Below are 16,667 nucleotides of genomic sequence, written 5' to 3'. Positions count from 1 at the left end.
TATGTATTTTCCGTAGTTTATGATAGAGTTTTATTTCATCAATAACATACAATGAAAAAGAGACTCATTTAAATCAGTCTGACCCTTAGGCATTTAGTTTGCTGATGATAGATTTGAACTTTTAATAGGATTTAAACACAAAACAAAAAAAAACAAAAAACAAAAAAAAGAAAAATAAAGTCTTGTTAAAAATATGTATTTCCAACAAAATGTAATATAAAATAATTTTAAAAGCTCATAGGAGAATAATTTATTGTTCAAGTTTTTAACGAGATATTGACAAAAAAATTGTTTTGTTTTCATTTTCTTTTCATTTTTTTCAACTTCTGAACACAATCACATCCCCAGCAAGGGTGAGCTAAAGCTGTGCAGTTATGAGTTGTATTTAAAACAAATGTTTTTCTTAAAAGGTGTATAAAAGATGTATGTTTATCAAATCAATTTTTAAGAGTGGAGGCTTCACACCAGTGAAGGGAGTTTGGTAAATGGTTCGATATTTTTTAGACTTGCATGTAAATCTAAAATGTGTTGAGTGCTTACCAATTCTGGCTACCAACTTCAAGCTATCAGAAGTTTGGCAGTAGTGTCATAATGATTTGTTTTGGTATATTTTTTTAATTTGTTTTGCTTCGGGGGCTTTGGGGGTTCTTTCCTTTTTCTTTTTTTTCCTCCTTTTTTTTTTTTTTTTTTTGGTAATTTAAGTTCCTATTTTTGGTCGTTGAAACTGCACTTGAGTGAACAGAAAAATTGCCAAGCAAACTAATGGCTGTAAAAGCATAAATTGCATGTGTGGGCATCAATTACTGAGCCTCATTTTGATGAGGTGTTGTACAAAGAGTTTTAATACATTTTGTAAATAAAACTGTAAAGAAAAAAAAGTTTAAAAGCTTGCTTTTCTTCAGGGGAGAAAGAATCCATCCCTACTGCTCTCCCTTTGGCCAGTCTGGGATTCTCCTCAGATGTTTACCACAGAATCCTGGAAAGATTTCTCTTTGAAGGATCACCCAGTTCCAACAGCCCCACCAAGGTCAGGAGCACCTTTCTCTAGACCAGGTTGCTCAAAGCCTTTCCAGTCTGACCAGTTTAGGGGCCCCCACACTGAAGTGAGGATGCTGCTGGGAAATGGGTATTTCTGGTTTGCTAACCTCCAAACCACCTCATTTTTTATTTTCTTGCTGATGGAAGCTGGTTGATCCTGCAAGGTGTGAGGTACAAGGAGTACCCTGTGAGGAGCAGGGAAGGAGCAGGGGAAAAGCCTCAGGGCTCCAGCCAGGGTGGGAGATGCTCTGCCCTGCCACTGCAGTGGGCAGCAGCATGGGTAAATAAGTTCCTTAAATATTTACTAAGCAGATGTATTTTCCTGCAATTCTCAGCTTTTCAGCAATGCTTCTTTAAGGAAAAAAAACCTTTCAACCAACATTGCAGCTAATCTCAGCACCAATTTTTTGAGTTTACGTCACAATGTGGTTTTTCCAAATCACCAACTATGAACTGTGGGGAGTAATCCTGGTATTAAAGAGCTGGTGTGTACCCAAACCACACCCCAGCAGGGCCAGCCTCTCTGGGCCTACCCCTGGCCACATGAGCCTCATGGTCCCCATCAGGAACCAGCTTCCTGGGCTTCTTCCAGGGACCACTGAGGGTGACACTACTGTTAGCACCCAGGGCCTCTGGGGCTGAGCTGAAGCAGCACCAGGCTTCTTTTGAATGACTGGAAATGAAAAGATCAGCTTCTGAAAAATAATAAAAACCCACCAGTGGAGGTCTTGGGCAGTAGTGCTACTGCAGAGCAGGTGGGCATGGACCTGAGTGGTTTGGCCAAAACAGGAGATGCCTGGAGTGTTCCTGTGGCACTGCCTCTGGCTGCTGGGGAAATGGGAAAAATGTATTTGCAGTCACTGGTACTTTTCACAGCTCAGCATCTGGTGCCTGGCAGTGAGTCCCAAACATGAAGCTGCTTGAGCCCAGCCTCAATCCCCGTGGAGCTGCCACTGGCACTCCTTGTGCATGAGTGCAGGGGGAGAACACATGCTGAGCACACCCTGTGTCTTCAGCCGAGGCTTCAGCAACTGCAAATAAGCTCAGGGATAAGCAAGGACTAAATCATAGCAATAAATAACAATTACTCAACTCTAAACCACCTTACATGGATGAAGGTTTCAGATTGTCCTGGGTGTAAGCAGGGTTCTGTGCTGAGCACACTGGGCTCCACGTGGGACCACCCTTCCCACAGGGCACATGGAGGCCTCACTGAATGAGCCTATTTATGTGTAAAGTGCCCACACAATGAACACAGGGAGGCATGGAAAAAATATTGTTCTGTCCTTCAGCTTTCATTTCATGCTCAACATCCAGGCCAACGTGGGTGGGCTGCATTTTTCTAGAGAGCTGTCTTGACCCACTCCCTGCTGCCTGACAGCCACACACAGCCACGGGGGTGAGTTATGCTCCCTTCTTCCAGACCTGCCAAAAAGTGTCTGCAAGCAGGGCTCAGTGTGCCCACTGAGCCCCAGCAGAGGCCAGTGCCAGGCTGATGCCAACCCTGCCCTGAGTGAGCAGTCACTGCAGCACTGCCCTGCCAGGGGCTCACCAGATCCTGCACAATGGGTGTTAAGTTTTTCTAATAAATATGTGTCAGGTGAAACAGAGCAGTTAGGGCTGTGGTGAAGTGGCACAGCTGCACTCAGTGAGCTGGGAGAGCCTGGCCAGCTGGGATGGGGTGGGGGATGGCCTCACATACCACAGGGATGAGAGCCAGGAGATGGTCCAGTCCGGAACCTCCCTGGACCACAAGGGCAGTGAACCAAAACCTGCACTTGCTACACAGACTCCAGCAATTGCAGCAGGGTTGCATGGCACCCCTGGAATGCTGAGCTCCAACACACCCCAGCATGATCCTGTCTCTAGACTTCTGCAGGTCAGGAATAAATAGGAAAAATTCAGAGTAATGCATCAAATTCCAAGAGCCATCAGTGGCAGCAAATGGACCTCAACGGTGTTCATGTTTGAGCCTAAAAATCCAAACCAATAACAGCTCCTTCCCATGGCACACCACACCTAACAACAAAAGAAAATTAATACTGTGCCTTTGTGGCATAGATTTTCCTTCCAATGCTTTGTGCAAAGCACTGCAACATTTATTTTTTTTTAAATAATTATTCTTTACGGTTATAAAAATATTAATATGTCATGGATATTAAAATTAAATTACAAAATGTCTTTGGTGCCCGTATTCATCATTTCAGTCTGGAAAATTTGCTCTTATTTTGCAGGCAGCAATACATAAACAAGATCTGAATAATGATAGCTCTATTCAATTAACCTAAAGGATTTAAGTACAGAGATAATATTTGCATGGATATTATAAATTTCATAGTAGCATTTACTAAGAATATAATGTATCTGAAATTGGTATCCAGGAGGACAGAGTGCCCAGGAGCAGCAGCATGGTGCCCCTGTGGCACTGCAGCTGCAGGAAGGGCCCAGGCTGGCATTACACCATGGGACAACACCAGCAGGGCCAGGGCACCCACTGCTGCATCTCTCCCAGCCCAGGAGCTCCAGGCTGCAGCCCCAGCACCACATTGGGACAGCCCTCTTTTGTGTGCCCTGTGGTAGGCAGTTTTGGCCAAAAGCTGCCCATCAATATCCCAGTCCTGCTCTGACTCTGTGTTTGGGCTTCCTTGTCTTTATTTCATCAGTTAACAGAGAAATTTGTAATAGACACCACCACTGCAACAGCATCACCAAAACCAGCGTCCCCTGGGCACAGGCACTGGCAGCAGCTGCCCCACCAGGCAAGGAGCAGCCAGACAGCACACAGTACCCAGAGAGGAGTCTGAGCACAGGAGCTGCCATACACAGAGCCAGTGCAGCACTAAAACCTCTGCCCTTCCCTGGTGCAGCTGGTAAAACCCACTGGGAGCACCTGCAGCGCTGGTTTTGCTGGACACCACAGCATTGGCTGACTGATGTGTTGGATGGTGGTGCCTCCACAGGCTTGACACAAGGGGCAGGATAATGAATCCTTGCTGCACACACCAAGTGTTTATTTATTGGTGTTTCTATCACTGCAGTGTTATAGCCCTAAATTACTTATGCTATTGTGGCATTTTGAGGATGACAGGACATCTTACAGCAGAGCAAGAGGACAAGATCCTACTCTGCAGCAATTTCCCCCTGCTGAGGAGGCTGCTGGCACCTCCCAGCAAACGGGCAGAGCTCACACCTCAGGGTGAACTTGGAGCTGATTTTTAGCAGCAGATGAGGATCAAAACCAGGATGTGTGGTGGCACCTCACCTGCCCCAGCAGACAGTTATGGGGGATTCTCCCATCATTTCTGTGGTTCCAGGGTTTTGTTACTTCATCCTAATTTCAGGCAGGGAGAAGTTGAAGGCAGCAGTAGAAAACAAGATAAATCCAAAGAAAAATGGCTCTGAGGAAGGGCTGGGTAACTTGGCAGTGATTACTGACCTTCCCTCTCAGAGTGGGGACCAGCACAGGGCTCAGAAATGGGATTGAGCTAGTGACTGGACCACAAAGGGTTAACAGGGGTGCAGGCACGCACCCCAGCCTTGATGCCAAGGAGGGGGTAAGGCACTTAAAGCCTGTAAAAGATGCACAACACAAACCAAAGCCATGATGCTGGTAATGACTGGTGCCTTAGATAATGTTTAGCACATAAATAAAGTAATTGGCCGATTAATGAGCATGTGGCAGATGCTTGATATGCTGTAACAAGTAGGGAAGGGTATGATGTAACACCAGAAATTGATTAAAGGAATACAGAAGCAGAGCAGAGTGTGGGAGAGCAGTGCCTGGGCCCTGGGGCAGTTGATGTGGGCAGGCTTGGGGGCAGGGCCACAAGAGCAGGGAGAGGAGACAAGGGCTTGGTGCCCGTGCCAGGAGCAGAGGGGGGCATGAAGGGCAGTGGGGGAAAGGGGATAACTGTGGGATAACTTCTATTCACTTACAGCCCAGAAAACCAACCATATCCTGGGCAGCACCACAAGAAGCATGGTCAGCCGGTTGATGCAGATTCTTGTACTCTCTATTCTGCTCTTCTGAGATCCCACCTGTAGCACTGTCCAGTTTGGGGGCCACAAAATAAGGGCAGGGACCTGCTGGAGTGAGTCCAGGGAAGGCCACAAAGAAACTCAGAGGGCTGGAGCCCCTCTCCTCTGGAAACAACCAAAGAGTTGGAGCTGTTCAGCCCACAGAAACAAGGCTCTGGTAAGACCTCAGAGCACCTTCCAGTACCTTAAGGGGCTACAAGAGAGCTGGAGAAGGACTTGTAAAAAGTCATGGAGTGACAGGACAAGGGTGAGTGGCTTTAAAGTGGAGGAGGGTAGGTTTAGATTGGGTATGTGGGAAAAATTCTTCCCTGTGAAGGTGCCTGGGTTGCCCAGAGCAGCTGTGGCTGCCCCATCCCTGGAAAGCATTCAAGTCTCAGAGCAACCTGGTCTAGTGGACAGCATCCCTACCGCGACAGAGGGTTGGAACGGGGTGATCTTCAAGGTCCCGTCCAACCCAAAGCGTCCTGCAGATCTGTAACACCAGGAAGCCATGGATTCGGGAAGCCGGGGCGGGGAAATCTGTGCGATGCCGTGCTCGGCGCAACACTGCCATGCAGCGGTCGGGACGGGGGGAGCGCCGCTGGCTGTGGCCGCCTCCCCCAGAGCCTTCGGCGGCCCCCGGGTCCTGGCCCCAGGCGAGCACCGCGAGCCCGAGCATCCTCCTTCCCCTGTTCTCTGGTGAAGCAGATTTTTAATATCATTCCAAGCCTTTTGACAAATACTACATTTCGTTTCCAAATATGGCCTGAGCAGGCTAATTGCCAAAAAAATCCTCCAAAATTAATGTAAGAGCTGTAGTTTGATCCAAGGCAAACAAATATAAATGGTGTTTATTTAATATTCTCTTGCCCTTTAAACAAGGGACGTTTGCCAGTGTTGAGGGAAAACACCTTATTATGAAACAGCTGAAGCTGTGACCTATCACAGATGCTGCAGATTATACACAGCAATTAGAACATCACATTAGTGCTTAATTAATGGGTTCTGGGTACTGGTTTTTCCCCCAGGACCATGGGCCAGGACCGCTTGGTCCCTGCAGCAGGGCGGGGCTGCTTGCCACACTCCCTGCCCTGTATGTTCTTCCCCACAATCATCTAAAATCATAAAAACTGGGAAAGACTTACCCATTGAGTTCAACCCTTAACCCAGCGCTGCCATGATCACCACTAATCCATGGCCCTAAGTGTCACAGTCACACACCTTTTGAACACTTCCAGGGATGGTGGTTTCACCACTGCCCTGGACAGCTTGTTCCAATGCCTGATCAACCCTTCAGAAACTTTACAGCCACAACCTGGCCAGCTCCATGTTTTCTCCAGCCCTCTGGGACTCACTGATTCCCCTTGGCTGTACCCTGTATACAACTCCCACCACCAAACCCTCACTGCTGTCTCCACAAATGCACCTGAGTCCCTGCAGACAACCACATAAGGGAGAAAGCTCAGAAGGACCAGCTGTATTTTGCAATGTGTCTGGGGAAGGAAACCCTCCCAACAGGCATGAACTTGGCCAGAAACTGTTCCTGTGGTTCCTCTCAGGAAATGAGGATATTGCAGAGCACATCCAAGTTATTCCAACCACAACACAAAATGCTTTCACAAAGTTTAATCACTCTCTTTTGACTGCTGCAGTTTGCTGGGGGTGTGTTTGCACTTGCCAAACCCATGATAGGGTCAGTGTAACATCCCACATCCCTTCTCCTCACTGCTGCTTCCAGGGATGTGTAAACACCACTGCTCCTGTCATCACGGTATCACAGGTGAGGACAAACCATCCTGCCAGGAGCGGGTCCACACTTCCTCCAAGCTGAATTCTAAATTATTGTTTCAACTTTCCTGCCAGTGTCTGGGATGACAGGTGGTCTCCTGGTTTTTGGAGATTACACTGTATACAGAAACCTCCATGGTGGCCTTCTTCACCCACCGTGGTGTGGCAGCTCTGAGCCCAGGGGAGGCTGGTGGCTGCAGCCCTGCACAAAGCCTCGCCTCATTCGCATTCCAGTAAAGCCCAAGGACTGGAGTGACTTTGATACACAAGTGTTTCATTTTATACTGCCCTAATGAGTTCATTAAAAAGACCTGAGTATTTAGCATAGTTAGTCTTCTTTCTAGTAATTCTTTCTCATCTCTAATTAGCTGGATAACTCTTACCCAATTCTCTTCCCAATTTGTCTGTCTTTCTTCCACTGCAGGGCCAGGATTTGTAATCTTCTATGATTCACTTAGTAATCAAAAAAAAGCTAATCAGGGGAGTTTTACTGACTAAGTCCAGATGTACTACAATTTCTTAATATTTAGTATTTCGAATACATGCATCAAGACAACATGCTTCTGTTCCAAATCCCAGGTTACTGAAAGCATACAGCACCAAGGATGCTCAGGTTTTGATCAAAATTCCCTTTATATTGTATTAAAAAAAAATCTTACGAAAACCCCAACAAACGAAAACCCCCAAATATATAAGAGACAAGTCCCTGTGTTTAATAGTATTAATATTTGATACAAAACCAAGATTTTAATGGCATTTGGACAAGGGACAAATGGCTCAAAAGAAGCTCATTGAATGCAGGTAGGCAAACCCCAAGCTCCTGGAAACTGCTGGAGAAGGGCAGCACATCTGTCACTGCACAGCAGGCACCACACTCTGTAACCAGCCCTTGGCATCTAAAACAAGGCAGGTACAGAGGGCTCCTCAGCAAAGACAGAAACCACCCCCACCATGATTCCAACACCCATTTTTCATGACAACCCACAGAAGTAATAAAGTGACCACACAGAGAATGATTTACGACCCATTGAGAAAACTATCGTTTATTTAGAAAAAAGGTTACACTGGTAGAATTTAGCAGATAAAAAATTTTTTTTTTTTTAAAAATGTCATTGTGAAATTTTCAGACTAAAGTTCAGCAATAGAAAGCTCCTGTAGCTGTAACTGAAACTTAATTTATTTCAGTTTTGAAGAGAGCATTTCCAATCAATCTAAAAACAACATGACAAACAAAAGGTGTGACGGGACAACTGAGCACAGGTTTAGATTGGGATGGGACAGGGTTCATTCGTTGTTTTTTTAAACAAGTCAACGTTATACACAATATACAAATAATCCCTAAGCATTGCATGAAAACAGTGCTCCCACTTAACTTTTTTTTTTTTTAGTTACCGATATTAAAAACAGGCCAAGTAATAAATAAAAACTGAGTTTAAATGAGGTAAATCCAAAAAGGTTCAATAACTGTTTATTTGTGGTTTTCAAACATCTAAAAGAATGCAATTTCAAATTGAAAGAATTACTAAACTCAGGCAGTATTTTCGACAAACTAAAGTGGAACTATGTACACATGAAACCTCATTTGCACTATGGCAACTGTTTGTTTGCAGCACATTGTGCTAAAATATGGAATAGGTAACACTTTCAGCCAGGTACTGAAAATAAATGTATAAGAAACTAAGCAACAAGTTAAAAATACAGTAATGTACAACTTAACAATTAAGTCCTTAGCATGGGGAAATAAAGCAGAGAATTGAATAATTTAAGGAGATGCAGATGGGTCCTCTTCATTCACAATTTTCTGTGCAATCTATACTCTGGAAAATACATTTCTGGTCACAGCTGGATATCTTCCGATTTCAATGTCACCTGCAACAAAAGGTGTACATAATTAGAATTAGATGTTCAAATGAACACTGATCTCACAACTTCACATTTTATTCCATTCACAGCTCAAAGAAAGAGGGGGGGAAATAAAATCATTTTTATCATTCCCTAACTCTAGCTTATTGCACAGCAAGAACTACATAACTCTGACCACTGCACTGTAAGTAGTGAACGCTAACTTAAACATACAAATAGGAAACAGTCATTTGTGAGGATATAAACTCCTTTAGAAGTGCAACCCTTTCAAAATCTTACTGTCTCTAAACTAGGCAAGAAATAAACGCAGTCAATCAGACACTGTACATTTGGAAGAACAATACCAAAGATTTAACAGGAGCACAGGATGAGATTCCACAACTGCGTTGCTATACAAAGCACTTTTTCATACTTCACTATGCACACAGTGGGGTACTGTCAGTGTTCCAGGCCAAAAGCTCCAGTTTAGCACATTACACAGCTGGATGTGAATTCCACAGTACAACTGACATTTACCTGAGCACTTGCTACTTACAGCCAGCAGAACACAGTTGTGCTTTTTTAACTAATGACAATCCTCATTTTACATTGAATTGCTAGTCAAAGACAAAACTTTATACTTTATTATTCAAGAAGCTGTAAGTGCTCAGTAGTGAACTTGATCTACCAAGACTGCCTTTTTTCTTTTGTTCCCAAGTAGCATTTAAAAGAATAGGGCAAAAGCTGGGATTCCTCTACAGTGATCAGACAATAACAGCTATGAAGGACAAAGAGTCAAGAAAATTCCAGCAAGTTCTTTGCAGAGAATGCTTGTAATTTTCAGTTTGGGAACTATTCACAGAAGTATCTTTCATTATTTCAAGAAGTTAAAAAGAAATAAGTACTAAGAAGCAATAACCTGAACTCACATCTTTTTACCACCAAAGAGCACCTAGTACCAGCATAAGCTTTGTTACCCAAACCCCTTCACTTATGTGCCCTCAGCTGCCATGGCTGAATGAGCCCTAACACCAAATGGAACACAAGATCCTTTTTGAAATCAGCCCCCTTTGCTCTGAGGTCACGAGTGGAAACTTTTCTCAGATATTCGGATTTTGTTTTTTCTTTTTTTTCTTCCTTAAAATGTAAATGTAATGTACACTGCCTTATGTATAAAGATAATAGAGCGCTCTGTGACTAAAGTTGGATAGATCAGATGAAGTAATTTAAGTTCACTGGGACACTTCTCAAATAACTGAAAACAAAACATTTCAAGACTCTTAAAATGGCTCAGTGTAGAGGAGAAAAAGCTCCCACCCTCATAACCATAAAACAAAATTTAAATGTCCACATAGCTGCATGTCTGAAAAAAACCCCAAACCATTTAGAGCCTCATCAACTTCAAAGAACAAGCTACTTTTCCAGAAGATCCAGTCTGAATAAAGGTTACTCAAAATACCCTAAACTTCCTTCTCTTTTTTTAAATAGTCCATGTTTCCATGCCAAAGTTTCCCTTTATCTTCTTCCTCCTCAAATCAGACCAGATGAAAGATTATGCAGAGGCACTGAGCTGATCAACTGCCCCATGCAGCACTGTGGTTTAAAAGCAACTGCTTTTGTTGAAGAAGATACAAAACTCAAGTTTTATATTAGGCAAGACATTGTTAAGTAACACTTAGATTATCAAGAGTTATGACTAACAGAGTGACATGAATCCACCTCTACTTTTGTATGACAACTTTTCTTGGAAAAAATAAGAAAGATGCAACTCCACCAAGCACTGCTGACATCTTTTTTTTCCCCCCCAAAAAAAATCTGAGCATCTACATAATCTCTGTGATGATGATGAGGAAATATTTTTCCCCAGGGGTAGTAATAAAAAATTACAAATAATAAAAGTATTATAAAAATAATAATAGTAATATTAAAACAAATCTAACCCACCCAAAACCACACACACCTATAAAATGCCCAAATATGAAATATCATCAATAAAAAAAAAAAAAAAAAAAAAAATCCCCACAAAACAACCAAAAACCCCCAAAACACCACCCTGTCACCCTGAGTGACTTCAGGCTGGTTTGTCTGTATATCCATTACCAGTCAACAGGACCCACAGGAGATACCAAATCAAACAAATTAAGTAAGAAACATTTTTACCTTGCCTGAAAGAATCTTCATTATCTATGCTTGTCTGAAGATTTATGAGTAAATGCAGTGTTAAGGAAAAAGACACATATTTTGCTACATATAAAAAAGGGAAGCTCATTTGTGGAAATTTATTGAAATATCAGTGTTCAAAAGGATATTGTTTCTTTTCTTCTTTCCCCCCAGTACTGTCTCGTTTTTCTTTCTTCTCTGTTTTTTCTTTATCATGTCTTGATTCCTTTAAAAATACACATATGGGAAATAGCTTATTATGGTACCTATTGTACAGGACATTTAGGAGGACTGTAACATTAACATTATAATTGGACATAGCTTAAAAAAAATCATCACTCAAAATGACAGTACTCAGCTTTTATGATTTCTGAGATTATTTTATCTTTCTCATCCAGTTCTCTGACAAGTACCAGCAGCAGAGCTGCAATTGGAAGCCAATGTTTGGTGAACACTAATATAACTGCAACATACCTCTGCTTTCACCAGAAGAAGCTGTGCTGACACATGCTCATGGAAATCTGAATTGCAGACTAGTTCATATGTACGTTAAGCCTCTTTTCATCTACTTGCTTACCAAAGCAGTCTGTAAATATTTTAGATTATTCAGAACCTAATGTATAAGTTCTGAATTTTCCTGGCTACTGCCAAAATGAACTAGTCCTTCAAACTAGCCTCCTCCTGCCAAGAATGACTGATGAGATATTTTAAGCCAGAAGATACCAGAAGTTTCAGAAGCATTTTCTTCACATTCGCAGCACATCCTTCTAATTTAGGCTATAAAGCAGCAATAAATTTTAGAAAAATAATATCAGCTTGCTCTGTCAGCAACAACAACAAATAAACAAGAGCTTATTTTAATTAAATTAAATTAATTAATTTAATTAGCTTATTTTACCTTTTTGCTGCCAGAGGAGCTCTTCTCCATCTTTTCTGCCTTGATTGAGTCACCTTTGTCTTTTCCCGAAGATTTTGATTTGTTTTTCTCCTTCTCTTTTTCATTTAATCGAGGGGAATCAGAAGGACTTTCACTCTTGCTGTGTTTTGAAGAACCAGCTAAAAACAGAACAGAAAGTTGTAATTCACAACAAGTAAAAGCCAGACAAACACACACAAAAAAGTAAAATACATACTTGTGCCATTTTCCTCTTTGCGTCTTTTAGTTGAATCCTGCGGTACCTCTCGGTCACTGTTTGAATGATCCTGGCACCAAATACAATTACGCAGATGTTAGCAGACTAAAACACACCCCTGAAGTAGCACCTGCTTGTATTCTTATTTTGGAGTAGTAATTTTTGAATCCTTAGAATGTAACTGAGGTGTTACATCTCATGTGAAGTTTCTGGAGATCGGTTTGAGGGAGAAGAGGTTTGAATATATTACTGCAAACCGACCTTTGAAAGAGTAACAAAACAAAAAAGCCACCTCACATACAGAAAACTTCTGCTCAGATGGGCTGTACAGCCAATTATTACTGGAATGCCTTGGAACAGAAAGTTTTCCAAGCACATACCAACTGTCTAAACTAGTTCATTAAAAATGTCACCAACCCTTTTTCGATCTTTCCTGTCCTTTTCATCTTTCTTCTCTCTCTCTCTGGATCTTTCCCTTGACTTGTCCAAATCTTTCTTCTCCACTTCTCTCTCCTTACTCTTGGACAGTGTTGGAGTAGTGTGGTTTATGTAGTGCTGTTAAATTAAGGCAACATCACCAAATATTAAGATGTATTCTTAGACGTGTAAATAAAAAAAGTTTTATTTTAACATATCAGATCTAGCTCAAATATTAAACATAAATACTTTATTAGCAAAACCAAGAGTGATTGAAGACATGTTCGAACTCGTAATCTATAATTTAACCTACAGCTTATTTACTCAGTTCAAGAATATTTTCTCTTAACTGAAACATTTATATTAAATACACACAACACTCTTCACCATGACTGTTGGATGCATGAAGACAAATCAGACATGGGGCTACAAAAACAGGATATGAAGGTTACTGGACTCAGTAACACCTGCAATAATAATACCTACAATCTTGCCTGGAACAAAGGAATGGAATCAGCTGTTCAAACAACCTATAATTTCTTTTTAAAGAATAACCTTTATCAACGAAGTATTTAAGACAATACTTTGAATAATGTCTTTTAATCTAATTTCTAACCTTCAAATGAGAAAAACAGCTGAACATAGAAAAGAATTGTTTTTTTCTGTAATGTGTTCTAGGTTGTTATTCCACTATCTCTTCTAACCAATTCTGGTAAGCTCCATAAAACAGGCAGCGCATGTGTTATATAACTATGGATACATTTCAGTAATTATATCTGTCTTTTTTAAAACAATTATACAGTTAGATCTAAGAAATATTAAGAGCATATTTTAAATTAAAACCATTTCCCTCGGTATTTAAATTACACCAGCACACAAATTTAAATCAGTATATTTCAATCTTTCCCCAGTTCCACAAGTTAACAATTTCATTTGGGGACTAAAATATCTTTATTAAAATGTTCTCTGTATTTCTTTTTTGAGAGACACCTTACTTAAAAGGACACCAATAAAAAGGTAAGTGGAAGATTAGTTTAAAACAATCAATCTATCACTTGAAGCAAACCAATTAGTGTTTCAAACAACTTTCAAAATTAAAGCAGTTCTGTCCTTCCCCAGTTTCAGTAAATGTTTAACTTACCAAAACCTGATGTTAGTGATCCTATGCTAGAAGTCACACCGACCAAATTTAGGTCTCTTGCCTTTTACTACATCACTGGAATTTTATTATCCTACAAGAGATACTGAACCTTCAATACTTTTTTCACTAGGTATTTCTTTTTGCTCTTTTCCCTCACTCCTCTTTTCTCGTTCCATTTCCTACCACACCATTCCACAAGTAAATTTATCCCTGCTCTCTTCTTTGCTAACAATGACATACAAATGTTTTTCTAAACAGTCCCATTCAGCTGTCTCCTAGAGCTGCTTTCCACAGGAGAAAGCAAACTTTTCTGCTTTCTCCTATTCCATTTCTTGTGTTCTCATGGCTATTCATGACAGATTCCACTGCTCCTCTACCATTCCAATTCAGAGTTTTGGAAAACTACCTCCATTCTCCACCTTTACTAAAAAGACTTTATCAGCTTGCTTCTAGAAATGCTGCCAACTGATGACACATCAAATTTTGGGTGCTTCACTGTGGACAAATGCCAAAGCAAGGAAAAAGCCTAACTCAAGTCTGGCACCATTTATTTTATAACCTGCAATATTTTCATTGTCTGGCTCCAGAAACTGAGTCAAGTCAGGAATAAAGAAAATCTGTAAGCAGACAACAACACTAGACTTTAAACTTTCAGTAGAAGCCGAACTCATAAAACTTACAGGCTTCTGAATATCCCATCCCTTCCTCAAATAAGTACATGGAAGTAAAGAACATTTAACTTGTCTTACACCATGTACAGGGAACACTGTCATGAAGTGCTTTAAGTCTGTTAGAACGGCACTGAAGAGTGAAGATTAGTTCATTAAGTGAGAAAGATTAGAAAAGAACATTTAGAAAAGGAAGGAACGGGTTGGAGACCCCCCATTCCCCAAATACCTAAAGAATAAATCCATTAAAAGGTCACACAACTGCAGTACACTTCCAGCTAAGTCTACACAAACACATTACAGTTAATTCTAAAACATAACTTTTCAAATTAACTAGAAAAATAAAGCTGTTTGCTGTTAATTTAATTACAAAGACTTCCACTGTGTCCTTAATTAAATCCATGTGCTAATAAGTAAAATAAATATTTTTAAATAAAACTTTAGTTAAAGTAATGAAAATGTAAGCAACATTTCAATTAACCAGCTAAATTTTGACTCATACCATAAGGATGGGAAAAGGGAGATTTTACAGACTCCCATATACAACCCTTCAGGCAAAGGTAGCTATATGACAAATACTACAGTTTCCAAATTTAAAAAAATTAAATATACAAGATATGACGGTGATTTATAAAAGTATCTAGATTCAACCTACAGACACTGTAGTTTCATCAATGGCAAGACTAAAAGATGTTTCCTGTATACACTCTCCCTATAATAAGATACAGTTGATATTGGAAAAATTCAATTAAAAAAAAAAATCCACCAGCAAGTGTACATTACAGAATCACAGCTATTTTGATTAAAAACATACAAAGTGTTCTAAACACTTTGCATAAAGATAACTACAACTAAAACAATAGTGTAAATACAGAACAGAAAATGGAAATCACTAACACATTTGTAAATTAAGTGAATATAAATAATCCTAGGTAAACCCAAAAAGTATCCAAAAAGTCCAAATGGTCAGCATTTTCCAACTGATAAACTTTTGTGCAGTTTAGGTACTGCATGTGGTACTGACTGTGTAATCAAAAACCTTAACAGCAACTTTAGAAGATTTGATCAATTTCCTGTCAGTCAGATAGATCCCCTGATCTGACAGCAGGTGAGGAGCGGCTGAAGGTTACTGTGCAACAGTTACAATGTGCTTGAGTTTTAAAAAAGCAACAAAATAGTTACAGAATCTGCCTAAATTACAATGTTCCCCATGCTTGTTAGGCCACACCCAGAACACTGCACTCGGTTTTGGTCCCTACTATACAAAAAGGAAGTGGACAGGCCAGAGATAGTGCAGAAGGGCCACAAAGGCTGATCCAAGGCTTGGGAGGCCTGACATGAGAGGGAAGGCAGGGTGAACAGGTTATAATCAGCCATGAGAAGAGGAGACTTGGGGGAGACCTTAGCACTGGGTGGCTACCAGGGGAGATGCCCTTTTAACAGAGAGTCACACAGAAAAATAATGGGTAATGGATATAAATTACTCCTGGGAAGATTCTACTTGGAAACAAGAGGAAAACACTTCACACCAAGAATGATCAGTCACTGGAGTATCTCCTCAGGGAAGTGATGGATTCCCCAACACTGGACATTTGGAAGAGCTGGCTAGAGAGGGTGCTGGGCCATCTTGCCTATACCACATTTTTGCCAAAAAGGCTGGACCAGCTGAACCTTGAAGTCCCTTCCAACCTGGGATTCTGATTCTATGAACTCCTGAGAGCATTCTTTAGTATCCCTTCTCCTAAGATACTGACACTGAAGTGTATTTACAGGAAGTAAATAAACAAAGATGATAATTCAGGAGGCTGTCTCTGATGCTTAGAAACACAATATTATAGCACTAGTACTATTCATAGAACATGAATACAGTTGTAAGAGGAAAGCGTATCAATATTTCAGAGATGTCTCAAATACTCTTTAACTAACTACTGTTCTTTAACTGGTATATTCAAAACCCCTCAAATAATTCTGAGAACTATTTTAGCTGTTCTATTAGCTTTTAAACCAAACAAATGGCTTAATCATAAGGATATTACTGTGTATTCACACGTTTTAAAGGGGAATGGAAGAGACACTGACATACCACATCCCTTCAAAATATTGACAGAAAGGTAAATTCAGGGGATTTTTGTAATGTTGCTTCTGCATTATCAACCATGTCTCCTGTACAGAGGATTTAGACACCAGGACCAAAAAAACCTCATCCCTCTATTACTATGCTAGTATTTCCAGGAATGGTACTTGAATTTCCAATGGGAGCTTGCCGCTAGAGCGAAAGTTAACTTCTCTCTGTAACAAAACATGAAAATAAACTTGGCTGGTTTCTAAAAGATTCAAACCTTTGCTGAAGAGTCCTTGAGTTCGTTGAGGTTGTCCTGTAGAAAATGAACGGAGATGATACGTGAGCTGGAATAGTTTTCAGAAACCAGAGGGACTTTGGGAAGCACCGCCATGCCCTTGAAA

The 16,667-nt window shown here is 40.8% G+C and overlaps 1 protein-coding gene across 10 annotated transcripts in view; it reads right to left on the bottom strand.

Moving 5' to 3' along the window:
* Positions 1-7,859: 7,859 nt before the first annotated feature.
* The window catches only part of THOC2 (THO complex subunit 2), a 50,587-nt gene continuing 41,779 nt past the window's right edge, over positions 7,860-16,667 (bottom strand). For 6 of the 10 annotated variants that reach the window (XR_015276412.1, XR_015276413.1, XR_015276414.1 and 3 more), the window contains exons 33-39: positions 16,544-16,579; positions 12,396-12,533; positions 11,979-12,048; positions 11,744-11,901; positions 10,995-11,071; positions 10,846-10,893; positions 7,860-8,712 (exon numbers count right to left, since the gene is read on the bottom strand). Coding sequence is in view for 6 of the 10 variants with exons in the window: in XM_086850473.1 (XP_086706599.1) it covers positions 10,866-10,893; positions 10,995-11,071; positions 11,744-11,901; positions 11,979-12,048; positions 12,396-12,533; positions 16,544-16,579 (507 nt within the window). In the remaining 4 variants the exon portion in view is untranslated. Of the gene's footprint in view, positions 8,713-10,845; positions 10,894-10,994; positions 11,072-11,743; positions 11,902-11,978; positions 12,049-12,395; positions 12,534-16,543; positions 16,661-16,667 lie in introns of all 10 variants that reach the window. The other 4 variants (XM_086850471.1, XM_086850472.1, XM_086850475.1 and 1 more) reach the window with 2 other exon arrangements.

This window comes from Cyanistes caeruleus, chromosome 14, assembly GCF_971803275.1.
Source record: "Cyanistes caeruleus chromosome 14, bCyaCae1.hap1.1, whole genome shotgun sequence".
In the NCBI taxonomy this organism is placed as follows: Eukaryota; Metazoa; Chordata; class Aves; order Passeriformes; family Paridae; genus Cyanistes; species Cyanistes caeruleus.
This window is presented reverse-complemented; position numbering and strand designations above follow the sequence as displayed.